This window comes from Hydra viridissima, unplaced genomic scaffold, assembly GCF_058129835.1.
Source record: "Hydra viridissima isolate aposymbiotic clone 2 unplaced genomic scaffold, HvirCarnegie_v1 scaffold_16, whole genome shotgun sequence".
Taxonomy (NCBI): Eukaryota; Metazoa; Cnidaria; class Hydrozoa; order Anthoathecata; family Hydridae; genus Hydra; species Hydra viridissima.
Genome location: NW_028324315.1, coordinates 8,268,057 through 8,288,746, shown reverse-complemented (window position 1 = coordinate 8,288,746; position 20,690 = coordinate 8,268,057). Strand labels below are relative to the sequence as shown.

Sequence of the window (20,690 nt, the reverse complement as noted above, 5' to 3'; positions counted from 1 at the left end):
GATTTTGTTTTAATTGATATCAGATTATTTTATTTTATGTAACAATGGCCGTCGATGAGTAAGAGTCTTAATCAAATAATAGGGCTTAACAAAATAGTTGGATGGAGTTATATTATTAAAGCGAAAAAAGTCCAAAACGAGGTATCGTGACTATTTGTCACTGCGTACTACGCGTCCGCTCTGATAATAAAAAGGAAATAGCGAAATATCTAGCGAACTGTTAAAACATTTTAAAGTACTTTTTTTCACAAATCTTTAGTTATGAGATATACAGTGGTGGACAAAAGTCTTGGAACAACATATTTTATGTTCTGATAAATTTTTATACTAAAAATAATAAACGATAACAGTAAAACAAATAAAAAAATAAATAAGTTCTAAGTAATTTTTTAAACAACATTCTCTTTAAAAATATACCTCAAACCTTCAAAATTTATACTTTAGATCAAAAATAAATTTTTTGGTCGTTAAATGTTTTGTTCCAAGACTTTTGGCCATCACTGTAGTTAATTTATACATATAGTTATTGAAAAAAGTACGGTCTTTTTTAGAACCATTTTGTTCCTGTTTTTTAGGCGGTTTATCCAGATTTAATCAATTTTTGATTAGAAAGATAAAAAACCGACCGTTTTTCATATTTTAAAATCTAATTCTTAGATATCAGTTATTCTTTTTTAGGGGTTAAAGGTATTTTTTTTCTTCTACTTTTTCTGTTTTTTTTTAACATCAAAATATAAGCATTTTGTTATAAAATTAAAAGAAAACTCCATGAGCTCTTTTCCCTTCAATTGCAGAACGAAGGTTCTGATGTGAAAATAGGTTTTTAACAATATATGGCTATGAAGACAACCACTTTTTAAAAGATGCTTATTAACTTCAACTGCATGGCTTAATGATGCTTTCTTGATTCCTTTTCTTAATATGAACCATTACTCTTTGACTTCCTAAAATTATTTAACAATAAACATTAAAATTTTGAAAATTTTAAAAAGTTTTATTTTGATAATAAATTTAAGACATTAAATATTTGTTATAAAAATTATCTATTATCAAATTCGAACTCTTTTTATGACACATTGAAGTAAAAAACTGTATTCACTGTAATTAATAGATAAAATTGAAATGTAATTAAAACTTTTGTCCAAAATATGTCTCAGCAACCCTCATTTGGAACAACACTTACTAAAAGCCCTCAAGAATTGTACAACGCATTATTATTAGATAATCGAACCCTTTTTTTAAAGTTCGTGTTCGGTTCTGTTCGGTATCAACAGAACTGATTTTTTTATTAGCTACAAAGCTTTACATTCGCAATTATAAAACAGAAATAAGTTAAAGTAATATTAAGTAGTTAAAGCATTGCAAATTATTTGAAATAACTTGCAATTAACTGCAACTTCAAAAGTTTAAAAAACAATGCAGTGGCTAATAACTAATAGCTGCAGTTAAAGTGCACAAAACATTAAAACAGTAACTTTCTGAACACAGGTAATGATAGCTTAAGTAGCCTACTGTGAGTCTGGTAATAGGAACTGCATGTTGTATTTGAGAATTATCAGCATTTCTAATGTTTCTGGGTTTAGACGAGCCCTGCGCTCACTCATCGTCACCCCACACACTGAAAACACTCTTTCACAGGCAGTACTTATAGCAGGAATAGCCAACAACTTTCTACCGATCAATGATTTCATCGGAAGCTTATGTTCACGCTCATCGTCTTTCCAGAATTGCAATGCATCACACGCTGTCACGTGCAGTAGCAAGTATTTTTGAAATTCATGTCTTATTTTATAACTGTCGACCTTAGACAAAAAAACGACAACTGTTTTAATGTCTGCCAGCAAATCATACGATTCAGGATAAGATTTATTCTTCTTTGAAGGAGGCAGCTGATCTGAATGACTGTACTCACTAAAGCTGTCTATACCTGTATTGCCTGAGTCCTTGCGTATCACCTGATTTGCTGAAGAAATAGTTTTGTCTACCATACGACGCATCTCTGAATAAACAAAATTGCCATCTTCTGCATTGACGAAAGACAAGTATTTGTAAGAAAGAACAGTGTGTGTTGATAGCTTGTGCAATGGATGAATAATATATTTTTCTATTAAGCTGGACAGAAAAGTTGCCTTCAAATCTCGCATACTGTTACTCTCTAAACCATTGATCTTACAGACTGACCGAAGACAAAATAGCATCGGCCATATATCAAGGGACGTCAGCACATCGTCATGTGACAACTGCACAGTAGCCTTATGAAAAGGATGCAAAATTCTACAACGTCATACAACAGTTTTCGTTAACGTTGTTCAGTTTCTCAAGTTTGTCGAACTGCTTTGAATCAGCAAGAATGGACTTGACAAGATCTAACTGGCATAACAATTATTGCAAAAGAAAAAATTGTTCCAACGAGTTGCATTATCCTGTTTGAGAGTGTGATTTAGTTCCTGGTTTTTCCCACTATGTTTGAAGTAGCCCACCATTTCTTTTGATGTCTACATCATTTCATGAACTAAATTAGCACCAGAAGATTTCAAAGTCTTTTCAACAGCTATATTCAGATTATGACCTGCACAGCTAAGTCTAACATCGTAGCGATAAGCCGACTTCATATCACTCCCTTTGTCAGTCACAAATACCGAATTGTCGCTTCTTTTAGTCAGAGGGAAAAGTATTTTAAGCATTTCAGTTGTCTTGACTTTTACGGCAATGCCAGTTTTAGACTCACTAAAATCAAATAATCCATCACGTTTACTTATAAGGCAATAATTACTGTTTAAGTAATGTGATGTAAAGGTCTGACAAAAGTATTTTGGAATGTCATCCAGTGATCAGTTGTTATTGCGATATGAGTAACCCCAGCAAGTTTGTCATTCAGCTTTCGAACATATTCGTTGTAAAACTTTGGTAGTAATTTCTTAAAAAGAATTGTTCGATCACACATAATATTCTCAAGTTGCAACAATCCTTACTTTGATCCAATATAAATTATTGTTTGAGCAAAGTGACGGAACCCATCATCCTGAACACGCGAGAATGGCTGAATGTCTTTAGCAATCATCCACAGGGCTGCACGTTGAGGATGTTCACGTTTGTGTTAAGGAGCCTGTAAAGCATAAAGCAATAAACAATAGACATTAAATACAAAGCAATACATAATGGCTTTTTTTTTGTTCTACAAAAAACATTGTATTTCTAAAATATTGTTAAGTACTTATAGCAAATATATTTTGCCATCAATGGCAGCAAGTAACAGGTGAAAAGTTAAACAGTAAATAGAAAAAAACAAGATCCGCTAATTATATTTATAACTATATTATTATAACCTGTCTTTTTAGGTATAAAGCTTGTCATTTTTAATTGTCCAGGTTATGAGTTGATCTCATTGATGTGTGATGTATTATGTCTTTGTAGAGTTGTAGTATGACCAATTGGTACTGACAACCATAATCCACACTGCTTACAAACGGCAAACACCTTGACAACCTGTTGATTAAAACATGATCACTCGCAGTTATACAAAACTCAATCAAAATATATTGTAACTAAGGTCAATTTAGACTCTATTTAGCATTTAATATTCAGTTAATTATCAAACTTGAATTCTGATCAGTTTGGCATTGTGTGTAATTGACATATTTATAAAACTAAATAATCATATATGCAATAAATTTAGCGACGAACCTCATCCCCAACTTCAACAAAACGGAAACGTGTCCAGCATTCACTCTTTATACATTATGTAGGTACTAACTAATTGCTATACAAATTTTTTAGAAAATTTGTATAGAAATTATTTAAAGCAGAAGTTATTATTTTATTAAATTCTCTGAACAACTTATTTAGAAGTAAAAATTTGAAAATGAAATATATTTTAAAAGTTATTATTACTTACTAAAATTACTAACTTATTTTCTCCCAAAATTTAAAATGAGAAAACAAAATAATTCTTACTACACGGTATGTTATGTGTTAAGTTATGTATTGTGTTACGTATTATGTTATGTAATGCAGAGATAAGCGAATCGCGAAATTTTCACTTTTGCAAACCTCTATTTGGCTTGGTTAGGATCAAGACAGTTGGTTTGATTCGGTTTGTTCTTAACAATTTTAAAGTTCGGGTTCGGTTTGGTAACAACTAGAAATAAAATAATCAAGGTCGATGTGTTTCGAAGTCGAAGCTTCGACGTCGCTAAAAGTCGTGTGTGAACGTGTTTTGAAATCGTTAAAAAACTTTGAAAAAATTTGACGGTTTTCAAAATCGTGTCAGTTCAAATAAGGCTTATTTTCGCGGTTTTCAAAATCGTCAAAGTTGTATAAACACGAAAATGGCGTGTTTTAAAGTTGTTTAAAGTTTCTGAGGGTTTTCAAATTCGTTTCCAAATATGTAGCTGTCTTCGAAATTGTTTGAGTAAACGAAACGAGTGCATACAAAAAGTAAACAAACGAACGTCACGTGACTTCGTTCAGGTTTTAAGCTCAATGACTTCAAGTTCATGTTTTATAAACAAAAAGTTTAAAGTGAAGTGATGTGACAAGATATAATTTAAGTTGAACTTGTATTTGGCTGTTCTAGTACTATTTTACTGTTCCCTTCTATTCTTCTGGACTCTTATTCTATCCCTTAGATTTGGAAAAAATCACAACCAATGAGAAGCTACCTATGTTCAGGTTCAAAGACATCGATATAAAGTAAAGTAAGTGATTAATAGTTTGGTATATGCCTACATTATCCGCCCTTCTAAGTTCTAATTTTTAAATAATAAAAATTTGAAGTATACACTACAGTAAAATCACAGAAATACAGATTCAACAAAAGATATTCAAAGACCCTTGCATTTATTTAACAATCGTTCTAGATTTCAAAAATCCAATTCATTAAACATGTGAAAAAAGTATTTGCAGATTATCGATTATCTAATCTAAAATAATCCTAGCATACTTTCCTTTTATATGATTTGATTCAACATCCTCAACTTAAAAAAACTCAACTGTTAAAATAAAGAGTAAAATGCGTGAAATTGCATTTTTTTAAAAATTTTACAATTGACCAAAACTTTTTTGTGCAACATACCGACGTCATAAATTCATCGTCGGAAATAAACTTTAAAATCACTGGAAAAAGAGGACTTTTTACGAAAAGGTATAAAATAAACGAAAATTAAAGGAAACGGTATAAAATAAAGAAATGCTGTTACTTTAAAAAAAACAAGAGTCGCTATATGATTAACTTAAACTCTTACCCCTCTTTGGGGCCTACGCCCCATCTTGGGTAAAACGGATATCTCAAATCTTGACTACGCTCTACCTACACCACTTCAACCTTTTTGTAAAATTCGTCTGTTAAAGAGATTTTCAAAGCTTTTTGGTTGCTTCACTTTGTGTCTGTATTTAAGCAGCATACTTAAAGAAGGCCCTTTTAGTTCGCCATTTTACTGCTTCAAAAATCCTATAAACACTTAAGAATGAAAGTGTTATACTGCTCAGGAGATACGTTTGAATTTTAAAGGATAACGAAAAACTTATTCTGTTGCAAAGATATCGAGCATATTACTTTCGAACCATATTTTCAGAAAAAGGTTCGTTTCTTATCGGGAAGATTTTTTTGCGTAAAGCACGTCAGACTTTACGCTCTTCTTAAGTTTTTTTTTAAATGTAATTTACGCTACAATTACAATTTACACAATTTACACATACATTTTTGTTCTTTTAGCTTTTGTTAATCCTTTGGGGATGACAGGTGGAGAAAGCTTTTCAATTACAGCAATCAAGTTTGGGGTTAGTGATGGGTAAAAATTTTTCAAAAAACACAAAAAAACACAAATTTGCACCCTACATCACCAAATTTTCTGAAATTTGGCACAAATGTTTAGAGACATAATTTAGGAAAGACTGTGAATTTTTTTTATAAAATTCTTATCCGTTTAGGATTTACAGCAACTTGAAGTTTGTTTAATTTTGACTGAAAAATGAGGGGGGAAAAGTGCCAAAAATGTTTCCGTTTATTATTACCCTTATATGGTGCTTTTATTTATGCTGTGATTCTGAAACTTGGTACCAAAAGAGCTTAAAACCTGCTAAGTCCGAAAACTTTATTTTGTATCTCTCGAAGCAAGGCAATGTAGTTTATTCTAGGCTTCATAAAATGTACCTAATAATGACAATAAAAAAGGGCATTGACAATTGTAACTATAAAAAAAATCTGACTGATAGAAAAAAAAATTTATTATTATTTTTTTAAAGATAAGATGTATATCAACTTTGCGAACCAATTTTTTTTTGGCCTTACGTTTACTTGAGGAGTTATTAAGGTTTGATATGAACACCAAATTTTTTGATATTTTAAAAATCAGGCAATCTATCCCAACTTTCTATAAATTAATCAAATTAGAAATTAATAGTTTAGTAACTTAACTGTTTTTATTAATTTTTTAGAACAAAATAATAAGGTATAAAAAAACCTTTTGAAAAATGAATACTCAATTTAAGTGAATTTATATATGCTTTTCATTCACATTATTTATAAATTGTACAAAAAAAAAAGATTAAAAAAAAGTATGGATAGGACATATCAGACTCAACAAACTTGAAAGTAGTTTAAATATAAAAAATCTCTATTTCCAAAGGAAAACAATTTTTTTCAAGTCGTCTTTGGCTAAATAGTAGCAAAGCACTGTTTTTGTAGTCGGTACTTCAACTTTGCAAATGATGTGGATAGAGATGTGACAGGTTTTTTTGATTCTTGTTTTTTTGGTTTTTTTGGTCGTTTTTTTGGAAAAAAAACACCGGGGTCCGTTTTTTCGGTTTTTTTGGTAAATATTCAAAAATTCATCATTTAAGCTACTAAATTCAAATTTAATATAAATATTATTAAACCCATTTTCTTTTCAGATTTATATAGGAAAACTAAGGCTGAATTTGACTAAAATTCATTTTCTTTTAATATGCTTAAAGGTAATTGTTTTATTGTTAATTTTTAGGTTAACACGGTTATAGCAGTCCTGTATAAAAAATTATTAGTTAATTTTATCTTCCTCTATTTAGTTTTTATTGACTTTATTGTTATATATTGACATAATAAAGACTTCTTATCTAAATTTATTATACTTAACTACATTTACTCAATTTTAATTAATATTATATATACATGTGTATATTATTATTATTGTTATTGTTATTGCTATTGTTATTGTTATCATTATTATTATTATTACTATTATTTCTATTATTATTATTATTATTATTATTATTATTATTATTATTATTATTATTATTATTATTATTATTATTATTATTATTATTATTATTATTATTATTATTATTATTATTATTATTATTATTATTATTATTATTATTATTATTATTATTATTATTATTATTATTATTATTATTATTATTATTATTATTATTATTATTATTATTATTAGTATTATTATTATTATCATTATTATTATTATTATTATTATTATTATTATTATTATTATTATTATTTTTATTATTATTATTAATTTGCTGTACTTATAAAGTTTTGAGTTGCAAATAAAAAGTTTTATGCAGTTTAAATGCTCTTTTTAATAATCAATTATGTTCTCTATTTAACTATATTTAAATTTTAGATATTTTGCTTAACATTGTAAATTTTAATTATAAAAATGAATAAAGCAGGCCACACAGGGGGGAGAAATAAAACTGTAGTTGCCAATTTATTTATACCTATGAACCAAATTAGCAAAATGGAAAGAGTTAAATGCTCCTTTTGCATTGACATTATGTCTAAAATCGGAACTCGAATGACTAAGCATATTGAAAAATGTCGAAAATGTCCTGATGAAGTAAAAAGTCTATATGCAAACAAATCAGGTTATTGTCAAAAACAGCAAGACTCTCCTGGAGATGCTGAACCAAAAGCAAAAAATCCACGATCTGATTCTTTTGGAACATCCTTTTCTAATTCAATTTGTAGAAGTAAAATACCAAGTTCCATGTTTGACAGCATGACAAAAACTGAAAAGGTGTGTATTGTTTTTTATAAATTTTAAGACTTATTTGAGTGATTAACTGATTTGGCAACTAGCTTATTAAAAGTTCATGATGTATAGATTTTAGATTTGTTTTATGATTGACTGATGTACCAGTATGACATTATCTTTTGCAGGAATTGATTGATACACACCTAGCCAGAGCAATATATGCTAGTGGATCGCCACTTCATATAGTAGAAAATAACTATTGGAAAATCTTTTTGAACAAGTTACGTCCTGCTTATAAGCCTCCATCAAGACATGATGTGTCAAATGTGTTATTAGATAATGAATTTTCAAGGATTTCAGCAAATGTTAAAGAGATGGTAGCAACTGCAGATTATCTTGGATTGATGTGTGATGGATGGAGCAATTTAAGGTACAGTAACAATTTATTATAATATTAGTTGATGCAATTGAAGCTATATTATTTAGTTAATAAACAGATCATATTTGTTTATATGTTTTTTCTTCTTTACAGAAATGAAGCTATCATTAACTTTGTAATGACATTGCCTTCTTTATCACCCATTTTGTGGAAGACATTGCCTAGAGGTAAAACCATAATTGTAGTACTGTATACAATGGATTTACTTAACAGACTGGTAGACTTTTAAAATATGCATACTATTTCATAATTAACTTTGATATTAAGTTTATAACAAACAACACTGAAAACCATTTCAGTAAGCAGAAATAACATATCAGTTAATTGGTTTATAATATTTATATAGTACAGTATATATAATATATCCTAAACTGTTTTGTAGGAACATTAAACCATTCTGGTGAATATATGGCAAATGAAATAAAGAAAGTTTTAGAAGAAATAAATCCTAACAAAGTTTTGGGCATTGTGACTGACAATGCTGCAAATATGAAAAATGCATGGACTCGTCTAAAAGATTGTTATCCCCATTTTAATTGCTATGGATGCATTTCACATGGTTTAAATTTGCTGTTCACAGATTTTTTAAAATTGACAACTTTAAGTGTTTTGATGTCACAAGTAACTGATATTGTTAAAGAGATAAAAAATTCTCATTTATCTGTTGCAGCATTTAGAGATATACAAAAAAAATCAGCTAGTGTAGTAACATGCATTTCCTTGAAACTATCAGTACGAACTAGGTACAACTAAAAGTATAAATATACTGTATATTACAAAAAAAATTGAACTATGTAACAAATTTTATTATACGTTCATAAAAATAGATTTCATTTAGTAAATTACTTTACTCTAAATTTATCAAAGTTATTGTAATTTCTTTATGTTTTATTTAAAGGTGGGGATCAACTGTAGCATGCTTAGATAGCATACAGAAAAATAAGCAACCATTAAAAACATTGGCTATTTCTGAAAACAGTGGACTTAATTCAACAACAAAAATTATTCTTCTATCAGATGTTTTTTGGGACAGGGTTGAAAGTTTTTTCAAATTGCTGTCACCAATAGCTGATGCCATAAAGAAAACTGAATCAAACACTCCCATGTTATCTTCTGTTGTGGAAACTTTTCACTTCTTGGAAGACCACATTTTTAAAAACTTAACAGTTAGCCCATTCTCAAAAAAGGAAGAAGAAGAAGCCAAAAAGGTCTTCAAGAAAAGAAAAGATTTTTGTTTAACAAAAATTCACTTGGCTGCCAATATACTAGATCCCAAATTTCAAGGCAGAGTCTTGACTGGAGAACAAAAGGTATTTACTACACATAATTCATATATGATTCTTAAAACCAAATACATAAAAGTAAAATAAATAAAAGTAAAATTTTTGAAAAATTTTGAATTATCTTAAATAGTATTTTCAAGTTTGAAAATAATATTTAAATAATTAAAGTAATTTTAAAATTATTGAAAGAGAAATCTTTTTATAGATTGATGCATGTGAGGCGATACACAACATTGCTGCAAGTATGCCTGAAGTAAACTTCGAGTTTATCAATAAAAATTATGCATGTTTTTTAAAGATTATAAAAGGTATATTAAATACATATATTTTAACCTTTTGATGGCCAAGTGGTACAAACTGATGGAAACTACGTGTTCCAGGTATGGTATTTGCAGCATCCAATCGTTCCTTAAGAGTGTTTCTCACCAAAGTTAAATCTTCTGATGATATATAAATGAAATGTACACCTTCAACGTTTTCATTGCAATATTTGAACCTTGCTTGTGGAGATAAAATATGATTACCCATATCTCTTTGCAAGCTTGCTAGTGTTGCTAAACGTTTGACTGTACCACCTATCCCATCACAAGGTTGCTTACCGTGACTAGTTGCAAAAAAGCTCCATTTAGCAGAAAGACCAAAATCTTCAAGATGGAAACAAAGATTCAAAATATTTTTACAATTCTTATATTGACCTGCACACCCATGTGAAAAGTATTCAATATTTTTGATTTCAGGTAGATTGGTTTTAATATCATTGATGATATTATCAATAATTATGTAAACCATGTTCACATCATGTATCATATCATCTGAAACAATACAATAAGATTTGTGATTGAGAAAACCTTCTTTTTTGAAATAGATAATCACAGGATGTAGTGTACATTGTAAATTTGTCCAATGAAAGCTTTGTGCTTCATCCTGAACTACAAATTTATAGTTTTCTGAAAAATCACCCAGAAATAATGCTGTTAACTCATTCATATCTTCCTTTCTTGATCTCAAATATGATGCTTGACTCTTAGCTAAATATGAGTGTGGTGCAAGTTTAGCTAGTTTTTTACATACTAATTCAATGTATTCAGACACTGGCTCTTTATTATGTGTTAAGTTTGACCTATCTGTTGTTGTCCACTGATCAAATTCTACTTCATCATCGTCTTCAAACTCTCCAATTAAATTATAAAGTTTTTCAACCAATGCATTCATAGTTGCTGAGCATCTTTTACATTTACGCATCATACAGTCTTTATTAAACATGTCACATACAATATAAGGAAACAGTTCTTTGTATGTCACACCAAGAGGATGTAAAAGCAGTTTTAAATTCTGATGAATAGCACAGACGCATACTGAATGTGTTCCTGAAGCACCAGCAGTAATACACCATTTTGGTTGCAATGTGCAAAACCTTGAAAACCCTATTTTTATTTCTGGGTTTATGGTTTTGAAAGCAACAAAGAACTCCTTTAAATTACATAACAGCAAACATTTTTGCATGTGAACATTTTTCTTTATGCTTACATAATCCTTTTTACCAGGCATTATACGACTATATTCATAATCTTCATAAAAAGACTTGACCAGTTAAACTGTTACATCAGGAAGAACTTTCCCTCATTTAGGATTAGGCATGGCTAAAATACCTTTTTCTAATGCTAATTTACGTGCAGTTCGAGCTACATAGTTTGTTACATGAAATGTTTCAGAAACTTTTTTTTATTTACCAGTCAGTTGGAGCAAGTGTTGTCAGTTGTATTTTTTTAGACGTTGGTGTGGACTCTGCAATTTTATTAGCTAACAATACCATCATGTTATCAAACAAGTTTGCTTTTTCCATATACTCATTACCAAAACTTGACTTTTCTTCAAAACTTTCTTCTGGTATATTAAGCGAAGTGGCTGCTTTTTTTAAATGGAGGTTGTTAATGCTGTCAATTTTCGTTTACTTTCTCTGATTTTACCTGACTTATGCAATCCTTTGACCTTAATAGGAGATATTCCAGCAACTGTAAAGTGTGTATTTACACCCTCTTTTATATTTTGAATGGATGTTTCACTAACAATATCAAAATCTTCATCATTTTCACTCATACTTTTTGATAAATGTTTCATAACTTTACTTCGACAGCTTGGGCACAAGTTTTTTTCAGGTATAAGATTTAAACCTACGGTTTCTGCTTCTAATACAGTATGCATTGTAATCACACGTAGAGATGCTGAAAAGAAAATGCACTATATTACTCAAATACTATAACATTAATTATACTATTATTATAAAACAATGAACAAATCCTAATAAACAACTTATTAAGAATTGTATTACCCATTAAATTGCAAATGGATAAACTTTTACCTCTACACACTTTTTTGTGAGTCAGAAATGGATTACAGCAACTTTTCTGACTGCTCTTATATCTCACTATTAACATATCACGATGATGTGTGCATATACTAGTAATTTGTTCTTCTTTCAAGTTTGTTCGTTTTACAAGTAATTTAAGATCATTCCTGTCAATATCTTCAATCAGATTTCTTACTTGGGTATGTGATTGTTTATAACAAGCTCCATAATCATTTACCAATGAACAATTGATTTTGTTATCCATATAAAACTATAATGAGGAATTATAATCTAAACACTTAAATAGAAGAAATCTTCAATACAATATTCCTAATGAGCAAAGTACACTTGAACACAAACAATATGATTAAAATGAAAATAAAGTTATATTTATAAAATACGTTTGCTTGAACAAATAGCTATTAGTTTTAATAGACATACTTTAAATGCCTAATTATCTACTAATTATTGTCAATTCTCTACTAATTATCTACCAAAAATTAGAGTGAAAGTAGATTATAACTAAATATAATTATATTTAGTTATATAATTTAACAAGGTAATATTTATTGAATATTATTATGTACACTTGTCATTTTATTACTTATTTTATTGATGAGATAATCACTATTTTCTTAGAATAAAACAATCAATAAAAAAAAAAACATTACATAATATTGTTTAATTTAATTACATAACTATTATAAAATGAAAGTAACAATGCAAATGACATAATTGTTATGTAATGAAAATAAAAACTTTGTAAGTTTACAAAATATTTAACAATATTTTGTAATAACTTTGTAAAAATTTAAATCACATAACACACATTTTTTTTTTTTTTTTATTAACTGACTCAAAGTTAGAATAAAAACAAATATAATTGTATTTAGTTCAAAACCAAAATTAATTTGCTCACTTATTTTTTTTAAAATTTCTTCAGAAAAATTGAAAAACCAAAACATCAATAACTCCTCAGCAAAACATAACGCCAAAACAAAATTGGTTCGTAAAGTAGATATATGTCTAATCTTTAAGAAAATTAAAACCAAAAAGTTTTTTCTATCAGTCAAATTTTTTTGTTGTCAATGCTCTTTTTTATTATCATTAGTTGGTGCGTTTTGTAGATCTTGAAATAAACTATATTTTGTTGTTTTGAGAGATACAAATCTATAATTTTCAGATTAAACAAGATTCAAACTCCTTTGGTACCAAATTTTAGCTTTGCAAAATTACTACAAGCACCTTATAAGGGTAATAGTAAACGGACACATTTCCGGTACTTTTCCCCCCTCATTTTTCAGTCAAAATCTTTAACGAACTTTAAGTTGCTGTAATTCTTCAAGGGATAAAAAATTTTTGAAAAAAATTCAGTCTTTCCTAACTTACATCTTTACACTTTTGTGCCAAATTTCAGCGAATTTGGTGATGTAGGGTGCATACCTTTGTTTTTTGAAAAATTTTTACCCTGAAGTAAAACACCAGACGCGAAGTTTTTCCAGTAAAATCCAAAGTTTTTTTAATGCATGATTTGCAAAGAAAAAATTTTTCTTCGTAAAGCACATTAAACGTTACACTCTTCTTAATTTTTATTTTAAATCTAGTTTAGACTTTGGAAATACAGTGCAAAAAAACTCCTGGAGCCGTTAAAATTACAACTTCGGATTTGTGGTCAAACGATATTTGATTAAATCCCATTGGGAAGTCATAAAATTTGTTTTTAAAACTTGACGCGTGTTTAGAAAGACAGTATGGAGTAAAATCGGCGCTAATCGATCGCCGGAGCATTAAAAACAAAACAACTTTAATTTTCCAGAGTTTATTTTTCTTTTTTTACACGAGATAAAAATTAGAAACAAAAGCAAATAACAGTTAAAAAAAAGTTTAAGAAAATAGTAAATTGAATTAGAAAATATGCAAATATTCAATAAAAAAAAGATCACTTTTAGAAGAAAAAGTGTTAAATTTTCTTAACCTAGCACGTTTTTAACATAGGATGCAGAAATTAAAACAAAACCCGTTACAGTTCTCTTTGGTAGACCTGTATCATTGCAGAATTATGTTGCAATTTAAATTCACGCAAGGTATCACATCTTAATGAAATATTTTCTAAATTTGTTGCGTTCAATAACTTAATTTCATTTGGCTGCAGATGGTACAAGTTGTGCTTCATCCTCACTCTTTATCAGCAGGGTTTTGCAACTAAAATACTTTGGGAATGGTTTGCGCCAATTACAGTGCATTTTCACACTCTATTTTTTTGACACTTTTTCCCTCGAGTTTTAAAGCTGACTGATGAAAGTACATATTTGGGGATTTTTTTTTTTTAAGCAAGGTTAAGATTTTTCAAGCGAGATAAGGGATTCGCTTAAAGAATTGGATTCGACGAATTTTTTTCCCTTATCAAAAGGCTGATATTTTGAAGTTATAAGATTATGGAAATTTCTTTGAGGACTTGTAAAAGTAATTCTTTATTACATCATAGCAAACTGAATAAAAAATCCTTCTATTCTGATATTATTACGTTTGTTCTACAAAAGAATGCCTTTCTGACAATTATCACTTGTTACGTAGCTTAAAACTTGTTGAGTAAGTATATCGCTACAATTATCCGTCCAGTTATTGCCGCAGCCCAATTAATATATTGTCAGATCTCCCTAAAAAAATAACTGTTTGCGAATTTAAAACAGTAATATAAACAAATTGACCTTGTGTTTTCCAAAAAATATGTCCGCAAAAACTATTACGCCATTCCTTTCTATTTATAGAGCGTGAGTAAACAAATTCCTCGAGTAATTAATTTCATTGAAATTCATTGAAATTCTTTGATTTTCAATTAATTTCAATGAATTTCAATGAATTCCACGAACATCCTAAAAAACATCTTTGAGGACCTGACATTCTTTTCTTAATTACTAGATTGTGTTAATTATGTCAATTTTGAAAAAAGAGTTGCTAAAAACTTAACTCTTGTTAATAATTTTAAAAAAGGTTGTTAAAAATTTTATATTTATTTGAGAGCATTCTTTTAACGCTTGATACCAGTCTTCTTTCATCACGCTTTAAAACGTTTCAAAACTCAACACAAATTCAAAAGAATGTTTTGTTATCAGCAAACAAAACGAATTTAACATTAGAAAAGAGATTTTCTGACAGCTGCACCTTACCCTGTTTCATTTTTTTTCAATGTTCTACTTTGTTTCAATACTGAAAAAGTAATCAAGTCGATTCAATTTGGAAGGATAAGGTCTCGTCATTTGATATACAAACTGGTTTTCTAATAGCTTAAGTTTTTGAATGATTACAAAATACAACTCTTTGATAACGTGGTGTAACCGACGTTAGAAATGTTTTTTATAAATGATGCATTAGGCAGCGTTACGGAAAACCACCTGTAATCATTATTCTCATGGAGACTGGCAATCAAATGTGGAACCAAGCGCGTTTCTGGAAATATCGCAACGTTACAAAGGTCATTAATTTTAAAACATAAATTACGCAATAAATTTTTTCATTGTTTCAGCAGGCGTCCGTGAAAACCACCTGCTAACTGCAATTTCGAACGGTATAAATTGATTGACAAACACGGCTATCGTTCTCATTGAACTTGCAACTTGATGCGACTCGTGAAGTAGGAAATCTTCAATGGAGTCCAAAATGATTTCACAACACATAGCACTCTCGTTGAACTAGACATTTCATTTGTTACAACGGATTGAAATTTTTTCTTCACGTAAGTTCAACTTTTGTTAAAATATCGTTTTCAAGTGAAATTCTGCCCGATTTAAAAGAATTTATTTTTTGGAATTTTTTTTTTTTTAATTTTTTTTCGAAGTAAACGAACAAAACAGGCGCATTATATTTATAAACCCAATTATGACGGTTTCAATCTTTGTTTTTTTATTTTATTAAATATGAAACCCTAACAAGTTTTGTTTCCAACTATGATTCCATCTATTTTTACATGTTCAAGTTTTATGCAAACATGCGATGAAACAAAGCAATGCTCCGCCTTATCCGAAACAGTAGCGTCGCGTGGTTAAAAAAAAATAAAATTTGTAAATCTCGGATGAATATGGGAATAAGTTGTTACAATAGCTTACTAAGATAACCATAGAAGTTAACATTTAAAAACTATATCACAAAATAGTTATTTTCGAGCTGACATTTTAAACAGAAAAGATTAAAAGATTCTAAAAGAGTTTAGTTTGCAAAATCTGTTAGTTTTTTTTTTAATTTAACTACTTCAGTGGATAACAAAAAGTGCTTGATCAACAACTTCAGTGGATAATGAATGAAAAGTGCTTGATCATTTTAACTACTTCTCTTGAATATAACTGTGCTAATGACTCCTTTGCCTTTATAGCTTTGCCAAAGGAATAGCGTAATTTTATATCGAAATTTTTATGCGTAAAATAAATTCGAGAAGCTAGTTTTCTCAAATATAATCCTAATATTTCAAGTTGGGGGGGGGGGGGGGGTGAGTGGTGGTTGAGGTATTTTAATAAAAAAATATTTCTGTTTAAAGTTACATTTTCTTTGAAGAAATTCTTTCAACAATCAGTAAAAAATTTAAAAGTGCTCTTGATCATTTTCTTCTCCAAGGTTTAATTGTCTAAAACATCTATAACTCTATTTAAGTATTTCGATTGAAGCAATATGAAACAAGTCGACAGTTATAAAGTTGTTCTTTTACTTTAAAATAAAATTATATTTTAACTTAGAAGCAAACTTCATCCGAGATTCTCTCAGCTCTTTCTAATTCACACGAATATATAATTAATTTTTTTACTCTTTTTATGGTATACCTGTAACAGTGGCTATCTTAGAGTTCTTGCGGTGTATTGCTGTAGTTTTAAAATAAGCTGTGAAGTGAAATAACGAGAAAATGCGAAGTGAAATGATTAGAAAAAATAAGGTTATGTAAAAGTTGGCTAGTATAAATCTGACATACTAATAATATCATTTTAACGTTGTATTTAGTGAAAAGTTTAAACAGCTCAACAGCTACAACAGCTCAGTTATCAACAGCTATCGGTTTTGAACGTATTTGCTGTTTTCAAGTCGGTCCTTCTTGCATAATTATTTCCTCGCAATTATTTTAGGTAACTAAATTTCCTCTTCTATTAAGTTTTATTTTGTTGCTACGTTTTGTTGCTACGTTTAACATTCAATTAAGTCGCAGAATTACTTTAATACGCCCTCATGATGGCAAACAAGTGGGTAAAGGGCGAATGATGGGGTAAATTATCCTTAATTACCTTATTGTATGGAATAGTTCAGTGTAAGTAAAATCACTCAAATTAAATTTCTTAAATATTAACCATCGATACGCTCAATCAGCAAGACGAACACTATTTTAAAAATTTCACTTTGAAACATGCCTATCCTAATCTTTCAAAGTCTTCTATTTTTAAATCATGATATTTAAGATAGCTAAGAATTCAAAATAATTCCAAGAATTCAAACAAGATTTTGCGTGGGAAATTTTAAAGTGAAACTGAGGGTCTTTTTTTTAATGATCACGCTGCTAATTAATCATTTGGCAAATTTTTCTCCGAATTTTTAATAGAAATGACATGAACTACTTTTATAGCTGTACTATTACGCTCAATAAACAAATGTTATAATTAGTATAAATATTCCTAAACACAAGTTACACAAATATATTTAAAACAAACGACTTTGATGTCAGCCAGGTATGCCTGAGATTTAAAAAAATCCTGAAAGGAAATAAATCTTTTACAAACCCTTTAATGATGGTTTCCCTTATTTTATCTCTGCAGAATTTGCACATTAAACAAGAGTTAAGGATTAACTTAAGGATTTGAAAGTGTACATCATCAAGGTCTGCCTGATGTTTTAAATGATTCTTTGTAAAGGATTTAGTAAAACATGAATATCTACTCCTCTTTCATTGTTTGCATCTTTACCAGAAACTGCCAGTAAAAACGTCCATAATGACAACATCTTTGCAAGTTCATTGAATTTTAAATTGAAATAGTAATGCCTGAAAATAAATCACTTAAGAGAAAGTCAGTTGAATGGTATATTTCATGTAAGAGATGCTTTCTTCACAAATTCTCTAAGTATTTATGATTTAACAGTCATGTATGGTTTTTAAATTAATGTTTTGAAAAAAAAGAAGTATTGATCAGTAATTTAGTGCTTTAGCCATTTTGGTTTTATGTACTTCCTCCACTCTGCACGTAAAGTCTTAAATTTTTAACTTAAAACTATTTGGAATAGAAATAGGTTTTTCCTTGTAAAGTTCATTAACTGCTTTCTATAAAATCTAAAATTTAGAGTTTAATTAAGGTCTAGCAATACAGAAGAAAAAAAGAATTAGTATATATAGTTATTTAAGAAGCTTAAGCTACTTTTATTTTTTAAAAAACTAGTTAAGAAATAGATCTCGAAAATAAAAAGAAGTTCTTACAGTTTTTGGTACAGAAGAAAATAACATGGCACCCACTTCAAGTCTAAATAAAAAGAAAAATTATAGCATAGATTTGAAAACTTGATGGCACCATAAGTTGAAATTTGCAAAGCTATTTCTTTTAGTTTTAAATCGTTTTTCTTTTTCCCTAATTTTAAATCACAAATTGATTAAAGTTAGCAAAAATTTTATTTACTAACATTGCTGAAAAAAAATTATTTACATACTTTTTTGGCCTGAATTCTTGAGAACTTCTTGACAGAATTTTAGCAATCTGTTCTTTATTTAAAAATTGGAAATCTCATAATTGAGAGAAAATGGAGGGTGCGGTGGAAGACTTCAGGTTTTTAAATTTATGTGATTAACTTTGGAAACAGAATTCTTTTCTTAAGCGATTGCAGGCATATTTTCCTTTAAATCTTTTAGTGTTTTTAGATTTAAATGTACTTCTATACTTTTAATTTATTCTAAATTCTATTTTAATTCTAAATTTTATTAGTTCTTTTTTTTTAAAGTGTAAAATATGTAAAAAAATTTGCCTAACAACAATTAACTAGTTATTAGTAGTAAAACTTTAAATCCTGCTAAAAAGCAGGCCTATGTCAATGAAGGAACTAGTTTAGCTGTTGATTATCTTTGCACTTATGTAATAAACTCTCATTTGTCACTTATTTCAATTTGTTTCATTAGCTCTCTCAGAGCTCTGTTCAGGTTGTAATTTTATTTTGTTTTTATTTTATAGTTTGGACTGCTTGCTGACTTAGTCTAATTGTTTATATTTTGATACTTACAGTAGTACACTTATATTTTAGAACTGTCAACTTTTAGAAATATGATTTTTATTTCTTCAGACATCATTGTCTTATTTTTCTTTAAGGAGAATCCTTTCAGATTATTAAGATATTAATATAACTGATTTAGAAACAACTTGAGAATTTTTTTGGCATCATATCATTTTCGTTTCATCTTTTGTTAAAAAATTTATTTGGATATTCTACAGAAGAAAACAGAGAACTTTCAGATAACAAAGTAAGACCTCCCTAGTATAGTGGTAGGAGAAAAGAAGTAAAGGAGAACCAGCAATGGTAGAAGAAGAGGCTATCTTTTAAATAATTGATTTTCATTTAGTTTTACATTTATAAAGAAGATTTATTTTATTGTAAAGTTTGAATTACTTTATTTAGTTACACATACATAAAGGTTTGAAATGTTCTTTTAACGCTATTTGTTGGTAAATGTTGTATTCAGTTTTTACATCAGCTTTTGTTTACACTTTGTTTCTTTATGTAGTTGTACAACTTAGTTTCTTTATGTAGTTGTCTGTTTGTAGTTGTTTGTAGTCGTCTGTCTGTTTGTAATCAGTTGTCTGTAATCAGTTGTCTGTAATTAGTTGTCTGTTTGTAATTAGTTGTCTGTTTGTAATTAGTTGTCTATTTGTAATTAGTTGTCTGTTTGTAATTAGTTGTCTGTTTGCAGCTGGTTGTCAGTATTTGTCTGAATTAGGTTGTCTGTAAAAGTATAGTTTATCACAGTATAACAGTTTATCTTATTTTAGTTATTATATTAGTTTATAAATAATTATTGGTTAACAGGTTGCAAAAGAAAAAGTCTTAAATGTTTTGCAAGTCAGAAAATTTTTTTTCGTCTTGAAGAATGTTTTTGTTTGTATTTAGTTTTTACATCATACTTTGTGTATATTCTGTATACTTAGTTTCTTTATGCAGTTTCTTAATTTGTCTGTGGATGTAGTTGTTTGTAAAAGTGTAGTTTATCCACAGTATCACAGTTTAGTTTATTATAGTTATTAAATTAGTTTACAAATAATTATTGGTCAACAGGTTGCTAAAGATAAAGTTTTAAATGTTTTGCCTGTCAGAAAAACTTTTTTCGTCTTGATGAATGTTTTTTTGTCTTTTCAGAATGTTTTTTCAAATGTTAAAATTTTTTTTTCTGCAACTATATAGTCGGCTTCTGTTTTGCTCTTAGAAATCTGTTTAATGTGAAATATTGAAAATAGTTAAGGAATAGAAATCATTTACTCAGCTAGAAAATAACAAGAAGTTAGATTTTCATCTGAATTCTTAACGTTTTTTAAGAATTTTTAGCTGAAAAGCTGTTTTTTTAAATTTTGTACTTCGCTAAATTTCATAAAAGTATTTGATTGTTAACTTAATGCTAGTTTATTATTAGTAGCTGTCATAATATATCAACG

The 20,690-nt window shown here is 28.6% G+C and overlaps 1 protein-coding gene, 1 long non-coding RNA gene and 1 pseudogene across 3 annotated transcripts; 2 read left to right on the top strand and 1 right to left on the bottom strand.

Moving 5' to 3' along the window:
- Nucleotides 1–7,652: 7,652 nt before the first annotated feature.
- On the top strand, nucleotides 7,653–9,948 carry LOC149877913 (uncharacterized; the record flags this gene model as incomplete). Its single annotated transcript, XM_090073618.1, has 6 exons — nucleotides 7,653–8,012; nucleotides 8,156–8,400; nucleotides 8,503–8,576; nucleotides 8,792–9,152; nucleotides 9,308–9,719; nucleotides 9,898–9,948. Coding segments are annotated over exons 1-6 (1,503 nt in total), but the record flags the coding sequence as incomplete, so codon positions are not given.
- A 43-nt stretch (nucleotides 9,949–9,991) lies between these two features.
- LOC149877912 (uncharacterized) lies at nucleotides 9,992–12,304 on the bottom strand (annotated as a pseudogene).
- A 3,332-nt stretch (nucleotides 12,305–15,636) lies between these two features.
- LOC149877911 (uncharacterized) lies at nucleotides 15,637–20,444 on the top strand. 2 transcript variants are annotated; one of them, XR_016447888.1, is made up of 3 exons: nucleotides 15,637–15,772; nucleotides 17,023–17,144; nucleotides 19,479–20,444. It is a non-coding gene; the product is annotated as an uncharacterized LOC149877911 (long non-coding RNA). The 2 variants fall into 2 exon arrangements; XR_016447887.1 differs by having other exon boundaries at nucleotides 19,221–20,444.
- Nucleotides 20,445–20,690: the final 246 nt, after the last annotated feature.